Source organism: Hoplias malabaricus, chromosome 2, assembly GCF_029633855.1.
Source record: "Hoplias malabaricus isolate fHopMal1 chromosome 2, fHopMal1.hap1, whole genome shotgun sequence".
Classification (NCBI taxonomy): domain Eukaryota; kingdom Metazoa; phylum Chordata; class Actinopteri; order Characiformes; family Erythrinidae; genus Hoplias; species Hoplias malabaricus.
This window is the reverse complement of record NC_089801.1, coordinates 50,899,299-50,911,573: the sequence shown is the minus strand read 5'-3', so window position 1 is coordinate 50,911,573 and position 12,275 is coordinate 50,899,299. Positions and strand designations below refer to the sequence as shown.

Here is a 12,275-nt window from a genome sequence, read left to right as displayed (position 1 = left end):
AATTAAAATTTTGGACCAAGTTAAATAATAACTTCAGATATTTGGTTCCAATCATCACTATTGAAAACAATTCTCTATGATTCTCTACAATGAGGCATTTCATCACACATTTGTTTTAGAGTTTAATGATTTAAGCAAAGATAGTAACAGATAAGTAGAATTCCCCTTTAAAATAATCATCCTAACATTGAAACACTAGAAAAATCAAGGTGCTGAAAAGTATTTAAATAATAATTTTAATACAAAATTACATTGGAAAGATGTTTATTGTCAAATATAGAAAAGCGAGAAACACCAATCAATCTGTTATCCTCAGTAACACAGACCCACTGACATCACATCACAAACATAATCTGTAACATCTTTTGTTCCCCCATATTTTACTTTAGTGCACTCTTCACATAGATGTGTTTTTTTCCATTCAGATAATGTACCACAATGTTAGGACAACTTAATACATAAAAATAAATGAAACAAAAATAGTAAATTTACTGTAATGTATCTTCAGCATCTGTTCTGTTTATTACAGGCATGGGAAAGTTTGCTTGTTGACAGAGACGTCACAATTTTTTCTTTTAATTTTTTTTACAATAAAACAAAAACAACAAAAAACCTGTCAGACCCACCGACAAGTACAAAAACACACACACTCACGCTTGTACACCCACACCCACACCCACACACACACAAACTGTTGCCCAGGCCCCAGGGAGATGATCTTGGTTGGTGGTCTGAAAGACTCAAAAAGACTCCTGTACTGCAGACCTAGAAATGGGGGATTGGGGAGGGGTTAAGAGAAACAGTCAGTTCATTAAGAACTCTAGTTAAAACTCATGCAATTTAACTGCACTCTGATGTAAAAGTGTGATTATTATTTTTATGGCAATCAAAGTCACAGATCATAGTAGCCACTTTGAAAACTTTTGTGAAAAATTCTTGATAAATCATCAATCATTTCAGCTTCACATTTGTTAGGACATTTACATGATTGAAAATGCATTATTATAAAAGTTAGATTAAGGCTTTGGATTTAGGATGTTAATTCATGTAGTAGCACTATAAAATCAATTTCCACACATTCCTAAAGATACTTCAGGTTGTTTCACCACTTTTGATTTCAATTAAGAGTTTTAGAGCATGTGTTTTATTGCACAACGCAATCTGATCGCTAAATATGTGCAGTACTTCGTTTAATCTAACTTAAAGGGCATGTAGCTAGAATATATTACAGAACCTAGAAAAGCAGGCTAGCTCAGACTAGCCTTGGCTGCATATCTTTTACAATGCAATGGATTCTGTTAGCTCATTTTATTCAGTACTTTAATTCTATCTGCTTCCTAAAAAGACCAAGTTTACCCAGGTTTAAGTTATTTAAGTAACAATTATTTTCAAGGACTAAAAAGGCAAACTAATTCAAGCTAATTAAACAGAGCATGTCTCTGTTTCTTTTAATGTTGAAGAATATGGCTCATTTGTCTACACCAAGTTGACCAATGATACTTCAGTGAGTACTCTGTGAAATTCTGAAATCTGTGACCCATTAAACTACTTGGTATGAATTATATTTCTTACCTTTGTAAGTAGTTACTTAGTTCTGGAACCACCCAATGAAGTAGGCGCAGATGTTCTGGATGCTGCTCCAGCAGTATTCCTCTGCCAGTTTGTTGGCCTGGCTCCCTGGTTCTGCTGTGGGCTTTGGTGTAGTGCTTTTGGTGGGTTTGCGAGGTTGGTCAGGTTTGGATACAGGTTTGGTGGCTGGTTTTGCTGGCTTTTGAGGTGGTCTGGCTGCCGTTGGAGGCTTGGAGGTGGCCCCAGTCTTGGCAGGCTGAGCTGGAGCTGGCCGGGGAGTGGACGTCTTTGGCCAAGAGTTGTGGAAAACCATCTTAGCTTCATCCACAGCGGAACGGCACATCTGGGGTTTGTAGGACAGGTCTCCCTGGCAGGGATTTTCCAACTTGCGCATGACCCACATGATCTGGGTGAAGTAGTGGCGTGGGTTGTTGTTGTAAGATCGGCACAGGTTAGGTTTTCCCAGGTAGTCACACCTGTAGGACCTACCCTTACCCTTGCAGGTGACCCGAAGCTTGGTAAAGTCTATTTGGACAGATATCACCATTGTGCAAGCGTCTTTGGTTTTGGTATTGAAGCGAATAGGCTCATCCACAACCTTTGCTGGGGCCCCATGTTTAACATGGGTTGCTTGGCCCTGGCTGCTTTCGCTGGCATTTCTATTGCCCTGGTTGTTCTCTTGACTTCCAGTGCTGTGGCTGCTCTGAGCTTGGGCATGGATGGCCCAAATAAAGCAAGCAAGCAGGAGAGCGGCTTGACAAGCTGTTCTCATAATGTAGGAGTTGCTGGACGAATGTGTGGACAGGAAAGAGTGTAGCTGAAGACTGCACAGAGAGTGTTGGAGGCATGGGCTGGGTTTATAAACATCGTGCCAACAAAGAGGCCTTTGAGTAAAGAAACCTCGTATCCCCACTCCACCTAGACTGCAAGAGCTGATTGTGACAGGCCAGAGCAGCAGGACTGTGTAAGTATGGTTTAGTGAACGTATGTAAATGATCAATCTGAGTGTTGCATCGAATGTGTTTTGGTTTCATGTACCACTGTTTGTTTTGACGTCTGGTGTGTGTTTTTGTGTGCGCACATGTGTAGTGAGGGTTAAGGCTCAGCTTCCCACACAAGCCCTCAGTGGTATAGACTCTCATAAGACATTACATAATCTAAAATGCTCACATAAGTGGACCATTGAGTGTTAAGGTGGGGAAAGTTTAGGTTTCACAAGAAATGACAAACAGCAATTCACCTGCAACCATTTTAGCACATATTTACACCAGTACGTGGCTCCAAACCCTTTCTGTAGCAGCCCTCCTTTTTTTGATGGTAATATTTGAGTCTCCAACTCAATACACAAGTACATGTCTTTTGCTTCCAGACTGGAATTTATTTTAAACATTGTAATTTCCACAAAACTACAACTTCTTACTGAACAAAACAAATTAAAACACCTTTACAGTGGAATTAATACAAGTTACATGAATTATGATTCTCATTCATTTTTGTGTATCACTCTGTATTAGTTGCATTTTAGAAATTCCTGTATGTTATGGGAGGATTAATCAGCAGACATTTCCTAATTTGGCAAATTGGCTGACCTGCTCTAAAAGTTCCTCTCTTGCAGATTTTCTCCTGAATGTGAAGCTCAAATGTAAGGTACTGCTTTTGACCTGTCCTTATATTTTGACTGAATAATTATTATAGTTTTTTTTGTATAAATTAATTATTTTTAATTATATTCTTTATAAAGAAATTAAAATATAAAATGGCATTAAGTGGACTTGGTTAAAGGGGATGTTTATAAAGTCAATATGGCCAATGAAGAGGGGATAAAATCCATATTTGCATGTTTTATTTATTTTTTTTATTAACTGATTACTGATTTATAGCACAGACAATTGAGCTCCCTGTTGAAAGAGTTGGGTCTGCAGTGGGTCAGAGTGAGTGCGTGAAGGAAAATGACAGAAAGCCTAAGAAAAAGAAGGGTTTTGTGGGATCTGGGGTAGAACATGTGGTGCTTAACCTCTGAGACTGTGTGTGTGTGTGTTTGAATAGCTACAGGGGTACAGCTGTACTACTCTCACAAGCCAAGGCAAAAAGAACACAACTGAACACACTGTTACCTTGGGTAATTTTTTGCAGTAAAATAATAATAATAATAAAAAATGTGTAGATGTGTATAGGCTTGGAAGGGGCCAGAAAATGTAACATCAAAATTGTGCTTCTGAGGTTAGCAAATAAGTTGCACCAAGATGGACTAGCAAAATAGTAGAGACAAAACAAACAAAAAACAAACTACATCAGTGTAAAAATGAAAAGAAGACAAAATAAAATGAAAAATAAAAAAATTAGCCTAACATCCATTAGCACCTGGTCAGTATACAGTTTTGCTATATCTCTGGTTGTCATGTACAGACTTACTAAAATATTCAGCCCTTGTAACAACCACACATGTAAATGTTTTCTAAAATCCAATTGTAATTGTAATGACATTGTTTGATGCTGTCTGTTTAAAATAAAGTGGTAACTAAAGAATTTCTTCTATTAGTCTGTATTCCTCAAGTAAAATTGCCACTGCTAAAACTAGAGAAGCAAGCAGTGTTAGTGGACCTGGTTGATGTATGGTTCGTCTTTGTTGTTTGTTCTGTTGTTCAGTTCAGTGTTGTTGTTTTATATATATATATATATATATATATATATATATATATATATATATATATATATAGAGAGAGAGAGAGAGAGAGAGAGAGAGAGAGAGAGAGAGAGACAACCACACACTGACATAGAAAGTAACAGTTAACTTTAATGTAAAAGGGATCATTACTCAGTTCTTAGTTGAACCATACAGTTATTATGAAATTAATGAGCAAAAAAAGAAGCATGAGTAGAATAATTCTCAGCCAAAGTCATCTTGACATCTAAACTAACTGCTGGATTAATTACATAAAACGTATCCACAAATGCAGATATTGGTCTTTGCACTTCCAGTGAACGCAACTGTGATATAAAGTTTGGTGCAAACTCAAAACAAAACATCTTTTCAATGTGAAATACCAGCCTAAAACGTTTACTACTTAGCACCCTACCCCTTATTCTGTGTCTGGGCTTGTTTAAGTTTGAATTTACAGTACAACATAAAAATTCTAGCTTTTTTGCATTCTAAGCAAAGAAAGACAACATCCCAGACTCTCAATGTGCATACATTTATTTCCTGCCTTTCACACTCCTTTTCTTAGTCATTTACAGCTTTGCCAAAAATGATAACAAGACCAGTGACCACAGTGAGGGTCAAAGCAGAAAGCTTCAAACAGAGTCCCTTCACAGACAGAGTAGGATGAAAACCAGGTTACACTGCTTGTCATACAATACATTTTTGGAGAACATTTCAAAGAAGGATGAATGTTTTTTAAAAATGGCTTTAAAAAAACACATAAATGAAACTGACAGCATTAGTTGTGATGAAGCCTAGAACTTGTCCATACACACACACGTATAAATATTTTTGGAAACATTTTCTTTTTTTAAATGAATGGATCCTCTCCTGGGCGGCACGGTGGCGGTAGTAGGTGTTGTGGGTTCGATTGCCCCCTGCGGGTGACTGTCTGTGAGGAGTTGCGAGTGTTCTCCACGTGTCTGCCTGGGTTTCCTCCGGGTGCTCGGGTTTCCTCCCACAGTCCAAAAACACACGTTGGTAGGTGGATTGGCGACTCAAAAAGTGTCCGTAGGTGTGAGTGTGTGAGTGAATGTGTGAGTGTGTCTGTGTTGCCGTGTGAAGGACTGGCACCCCCTCCAGGGTGTATTCCTGCCTTGCGCCCAATGATTCCAGGTAGACTCTGGACCCACCGTGACCCTGAACTGGATAAGCGGTTAGAGATAATGGATGGATGGAGGGATCCTCTCTTTCCACGCCAACAGCTTTTTCCAAAAATCAAAAAGTGACTTACCAGTAGGAGGCTATATTAAAATTGGATGTCAATTGCTTCAAGAAGAACATTATGGGTATGTGTTATTTACTAAAAGTGGTGGCAGTGTTACAACCATTACAGGCTTGCTCAGATAAGGCCTCCGGATGTAATGTGATGTTATCATGAGGTCCTTTACAAGTTCTTGGTTACACTGCAATGTCTGAAATGCAGACATAGTGCTTAATAGGTTTTAAATACTTGTGAATTACAATTATTAAGCTGCAAACCTGAATTTAAGTCATAATTTTAGAAGCACTGCAATATTTTTAACATCTGCATCCATTCACTCATTTACACATTTTGTCATCCCCAGTTCTACCCGTTATATAGGACTCAATTACAAACAATGCCAACAATCTGGAAGGATTAATGCAAGCACATTCTTCCTCCAAGACTTCCTTGAATCCAATTTTTACTGCTTCATTATAAAATGCTGCTAATAAATTGACACTGGACAGCGCCACACGCATGGAAAATGCTAACTGCTCAGATCTGTATGGCAGCTAAAAGATGTCTGAACGTGTTAGCACTACGCTTAGCACGGGTTGAAAATGGGGAGCCATCTAATGTAGTGTAATGAAATAGTAAAAATTACCTGTAAACAAGTATATTATCTGCCAGATTGCTGAGCTTACAGAAACTTTATAATCCCCCACCCTTTGTTCTAGTACATGGCAACTACTGTAACTCCTACACACAAATTAACCGTGTCATAGTTTGTGTTTTCAAAAACACTCAGTTTTCTGTGAATTAAAACATCATTTCAATGTGTTTTCAAAAATGTGTGTGGACAGGGTCTCATAAGAATAAATATATTTCCTGTAGTGTTCATTCATTTGTTTATATGTGGAAAAAATAATGGTACATTTTTCTTAAAATTTCAAATTCAGAAAAAAATGAACATGGAAAACTGCTTGTACCCTCCTTGCTGAGTTTCTTTACAAACAGGGTCATGAAAAAGAAATAAATAAGCAAATATAGTAAGACACTGAAAAGTAAGATAAAAAAAAAAAAAAAAAAAAGAACACCTGAATCATTGCATCTTTTACAGAATAATGATGACCACAGGTGAAACCTCATAAAACTCTTTTTTTTTGCTGTTACATCAAATTATGAACATCTATGTTTTAGTTCACTTTTTTTTTTACACTTTTTATCTTTTGTATTTATAGGAGATTTCATTGTGAAAAACATCAATATACAAAGTACATTATATTCACTTTTTAACAATATCTTTTTCTCTATTTCTCTAAAACATTGAGGAAGTTAACTGTTTCTGCACATTCTGAAAAGTAATTATCTTTATTCATTGTTATTCCATGAAACCAAGGGAATATTTAGAAAAAAACATTGTAAATATCAGATCTAGACTGTAGAAGTAATATTAATGATTAAAATATATGACCTTTTATCTGGCAAAAAATATTTAATATGGTCCACTTCAACCAAATCTGTACTTAGTTTTTAAACACAGAATAATGTTTGGTTTAGAAACATTATTTTTTACTGTTTTCTATCACATGTAAGAACCAGAAATGTAATAAAACAGCTGCCAACCTTGTTTCTTGTCCACAAATATCCTCAGAGGGTGTTGGCAATATTCTCTTTTTCTTTTGAACCGAGAACAGTTTTGCTCTTACAGTAAAGTTAATATCAGGTAAAGATAGATTTTCACAAAAGAGCAAGATGTACTCTGAGCTCCTTGTAACTTTTCATCCATTTTCCCAAGAAAATTTTCTAAATCATATTGTTTATAAAATTCATATTCACAAAAAAATATAAAAGCCTCAAAAACATTCTTGATGAGTAGAAAGGAACATTCGCTAGAACAGCTATAGCTCTTTAGTAAACAAACCTTGGTGTGTCAAATGATTAAAATGCACTCTTAAGAATAAAGGTTCGTTGGAATGACACTATTAAAAAAAAAATATATATATATATATATATTTGAGAACCACTTTTGGTTACCTAAAGCAATGGTTCTTAAACACAGATGTTTCATTGTTCCATGCCTAGGATATAGGAATATATAATAATATAGGAACAGGGTCTGAAGGAGGTGGATCCTGAGCAGTTTGAAAACCTCTGCTTTAAAATCTTTTCAGTGGATGCTTTTCTAAAGAGGCATTTTTGTAAGTGAGGTATGCTAGCCAAGAATATATTAGTAACCTTTATTTTTAAGAGTGAACAATGGCTACTTTTCACTGTTTTGAAGTGATGGATTCCAGTGATTTGTAGTGCTGTTATATATTTCATATATTTCAGGCTTATGATATGGTATAAATGGTCTCGTGGAAACAGTCAATGTCCCTTTCCATTTATGACTTATGTTCCCTTTTATTTTCTTCCTCTGGAATGAAATTAGTCCTAGATGAAACCCTGATATATATAAAAAAAAAAAACAACAAATTTTAATTTCTAAAACAATATTGAAGTAAATAAACGAATACTTCCTTATGTAAATGTCCAAGTTACATGTATATGTGGTTTTCTTACCTTTGATACCTCTGATGATATGTCTAGCTCCAGTTTTCCGTACCACTAATAGAATTTTGGGAGGGGAAAAAAAAGAAAAGAAAACAGGTCATATGATTAATTAATTCATTCATTTTTGTAACCACTTATCCAGCTTTTTCTGTACACTCTCAGATAAACTGTCAGTGTGCTGGTAACCTATTGTGCTGTGCTGGTACATATTCAATGGAACATAATTGTACCTTATTCTATAACAATTATAGATCTTAGATTTGTGTTTATTTCATATTCTCCACATCATCCCCAGGACCCATATTGTGTTTTTTTTTAACAGTTCTATAATGAAATTTTACAATTACCTTTTCTTTGAGGAAGAGAATGTAATATAATTTAAAGGAACATTTTAAAACCACCTTTTTTACTTTTAAAGTATCTTTATACTATTTGTACTTTCAGTGAAAATAGTGTACCTCTATTGTACCTTTTTTCTGACAGTGTACATTAACTACTGAAAGGGCTCTGGATGTATGTAATGATGTTAAATACAAAGGAAGAATAAAATATTACTATAGAAATGGGTGAAATCAGGAATCACTGATGGCTCAGAGACATTTAGAATAGTCAGAAGAGATAAAGAGCAAATCAAAGTCACCAAAAAGGGACTTTGGTGAAAGTCACCAGGCGATGCAGGTAGAATGAGCTTCATTAAATACTAGAACATGGAAAGATCTACAAACCGGATTCCAAAAAAGCACTAATTGTGAATAAAAACTGAATGCAATGATGTGGAGGTGCCAACATCTAATATTATATTCAGAATAGAACACAAATCACAGATCAAAAGTTTAAACTGAGAGAATGTATCATTTTAAGGGAAAAATATCAAGAATCAAGAGAGAGTCAAGAGAGTTTTTATTGTCAATTCTGCATATGTACAGGACATACAAAGGATTGAAATTACGTTACTCTCCTCTCCAAGATGCAGTAACATTTAACATAAAATAGATTAAATTTAACTAAGCTAAGTATATAAATATATGAAAGTGAACAAACAGAAGACAAGTGCAGGACATACGATACCAACAGCTCACTGATAGACATACATGACACAATGGGACTCTGACTGATGACAATAACCTGATTTAGAGGTAGGATAATCGATGTCCAAGGCAGTGAAAAACAATAGTGCAAAAAAATTGTAATAGAAGGAGGTAGGATACTGGATCTACAGGGCAGTGTAAACAATAGTGCAAAATAATCATAATAGGAGGAGGTAGGATACTGGATGTAAAAGTCAGAGTAGACAGTAGTGCAAGATAATCGTATAACACATAAGTAAAGTGAACAAGTGCATACCTATTGAAAAAGCCACAGTTAGGTCTGATGAGGAGCTTAAGTGACAGTACCAATATAAACAGACCCGGTGTCAACAGTAGTGCAAATATAGAGATATGAAGCCTGGAGGCTGGTTCAAGTGATTGAGTGCCTGTCAGATTTTCAAAGTCACAGTTGGGTATTGGTGATAATTGATGAGGTTGCTGAGTAGTGTGTGTGGGGGGCAGAGGAGGGAGAGAGTTCAGCATTCTCACAGCCTGTGATGATGTACAGTACCTGTGACACATCACCAAGAGAAACCATTATGTATACTTACCTGTACTTACTAACCTGCATACGGGTCATGTGAGAGGGAAAAGAGTACTATCTCTTGATGCTGAGTTTTACTTACCTGGTTGAATCCATTCTCCACAGAGGGAAGGGGGAACTAGCATCTAGAAGAGGGAAAATATATTATCTAACAAATAGTGATATTATGAATGAATGTTAAACATGCCATGGCTGTAACTGAATCTTGGTACAGTTGTTAGTTCATTGTTAATTTTTATTGTTTATGAAACTTGTGTATCCAAGATACAATAACTTTTACCCCTTAAGGGAATGGTATATTCTAAGGGGCGGGGCTACCTATACATATACCACACAAGGGTAAAAGAGAGAAGACTCTGCTAGACCGTAGCGAGAGGAGCATAACCTAAGGGCATAATAAGACTCAATTGATTTAGTTGTCCTTATCCTTTTTGTCTCTGCTTATAGAGAATTTTGTTTTGTTAATTTTTTTTGTTCACAAGGAGCGCGCGTGTATATATATTGTAAATAGTATTACAAAGTTTGGTGTGTAAATAAAGGTGGAAGGGAACCAAAAATCGAACCTCTCGGTGTTATTTCGAGTCGACCTTATCATCTCAGGCCTCTCGCCCGACTCTACCCATAGAGAACACTTCCCACCATTTCACTTTGCGATGGTGAAGGGGTGAGCTTTATCACAAATGGTGGCAGTGACTACGAACCTGATGACAGCAACCACATATAGTCCAAGACAAGAAACGAGAGAGAGGTACGACGCCGAAAAGCAGAGGAGCGTTGTGCAACCCCAACAATTACCACTAGGAGAAGATGGCTCCCAAGAAACCACCAGTCACCCAGACACGGAGCGAAGAAGAGGAATGCGAGTCAACCACCGACAAAGGGAATACAGTGGAGATCACTAACTTACAGCAGATGCTCGAAAGCTTTTTCAGCTCTCAACAGCAGAGAGATGACGAACTGCGGAGAGAAGCGACGAAGTAAGAGCAGAGGTGGCGTTCCCTACAACACCAGTTCGGCCTTCTACAGGAAGAAGTACGGAGGGGCCAAAGTGGAGTACAACAACACAGGGAAACGGAGCATTCCACAACAGCATCGCACACAAGAATATACAGACCCGCGACTCCGGCAGTAAGTGCATACGACGCGATGGGAGAACAATTAGGGACAACACAGGTAGCGTGGCCAAGGCTCCCGCAACTTAAAGATGATGATGACATCGAACATTACTTCATAATGTTTGAGCGGTTAGCGCTAGCGGCTAGATGGCAGAAAACGGACTGGGCTTTTCATCTGGTCCCCTTGCTGGAAGGAAAGGCAAGAGCAGCCTACGTCGCCATGAGCGTTGAAAAGATAAATGACTTTGAAGCAGTGAAAGAGGCTATTCTCAGAAAGTTTGAGATTAACCCTGAGACTTACAGACAGCGTTTCCGTAAAGGGCACGTATTAAAGAACGAGACGCCGAGGGAACTATTCACGCGGCTCACGGGACTTTATGAGAGATGGATACGTCCAAAAGACAAGACAAAAGAGGACATCGGACTAACCATCGTTCTGGAACAGTTCCTGAGCGTAATCAATCCAGACTTGAAGAGCTGTATATTGGAACGCAGCCCGACTTCTGCAGAGCAAGCGGTTGAAATGGCAGAAGCTTTCATCGCGGCACGGCAAGCCGAGGGAGAGTTCCGGCTCGGAAAGTCAACCTTCACCAAACAGACCAGTAAGTTTGAGAGACGTGACTATGGTAGTGGTGTTGAACGTTCAAAGCCAGCCTTTAAAATGCAGTGGCATAAGTCCATTAAAAGCTCAGCTGAAAAACCAAAAATAAGATGTTTTAGCTGTAACCAAATAGGACACAAAAGCTCTGAATGTCAATATCCTCCCACTAGCTCTAACCAACTGTGCTACACCCCTAGAAAAGAAAATCCCTTTAGTACACAGGAATGTAGTGATGAAACCACAGTAACAGTTAAATTGAATGGCAAACAGTTTAGGGCTTTATTAGATACTGGGGCAAGCCAAACTTTAGTCACACAAGCATGTCTTGAAAACTCTCAATATAGCCTTACAGGTACGTTAAAGGTCAGATGCATACATGGTGATGAGCAGATTTATCCTACAACTGAGGTTAATGTATCAATTAAAGGGCAATCCTACCTGGTACGTGTAGGCGTGGTACAAAACGCTCCATATCCCATCATACTAGGCAGAGACATCCCTATTTTGATTGATTTACTGAACTATAAAAATGTAAAAATGGCAGAGGCTATGGTAGTGACCAGGCAAAGCAAAAAAAATTTAGCCAAAGAAACCACAGAACTTTTTAAGGAATTGCCATATGCTGCAGAAACTAAAAAAAAGACAAGGAGAGATGTAAGGAAAGCTAAAGTTATGGGAACCAAATGTCTGGAGAAAATAGAACTGCCAGATACAGATAACATTAGTTTACCCATTAACTTTGAACAACTCCAAAACTTAGATGAAACTTTAAAACCACTATTTGAAAAAAGCAAACACTATAGTGACATCTCTGATAAAGGTTGCCACTTAGCGATTAAAGATAACAAACTATATAGAATCACTGATAAAGGTGAGCAACTAGTACTCCCGGTAAGCCTTAGGGAGAAAGTGCTT

At 37.4% G+C, this 12,275-nt stretch overlaps 2 protein-coding genes across 2 annotated transcripts in view; both read right to left on the bottom strand.

Annotated features, from left to right (window-relative positions):
- Positions 1–178: 178 nt before the first annotated feature.
- On the bottom strand, positions 179–2,375 carry fgfbp2b (fibroblast growth factor binding protein 2b). The gene is made up of 2 exons (XM_066662291.1): positions 1,573–2,375; positions 179–765 (listed from the first exon to the last, which is right to left on the bottom strand). The coding sequence occupies exon 1, from the start codon at positions 2,339–2,341 to the stop codon at positions 1,589–1,591; it is 753 nt and encodes a 250-aa protein (XP_066518388.1). The 5' UTR covers positions 2,342–2,375; the 3' UTR covers positions 179–765; positions 1,573–1,588.
- Positions 2,376–4,429: 2,054 nt separating this feature from the next.
- prom1b (prominin 1 b) overlaps positions 4,430–12,275 on the bottom strand; it is a 68,699-nt gene continuing 60,853 nt past the window's right edge. Inside the window, exons 27-28 of the mRNA XM_066660047.1 lie at positions 8,022–8,066; positions 4,430–7,904 (exon numbers count right to left, since the gene is read on the bottom strand). The gene's annotated coding sequence lies outside the window, so the exon portion shown is untranslated. The remainder of the gene's footprint in view (positions 7,905–8,021; positions 8,067–12,275) is intronic.

Bases quoted from the DNA above. Each gene is read 5' to 3' on its own strand.
- fgfbp2b (XM_066662291.1), bottom strand. From the start codon at position 2,341: ATGAGAACAGCTTGTCAAGCCGCTCTCCTGCTTGCTTGCTTTATTTGG.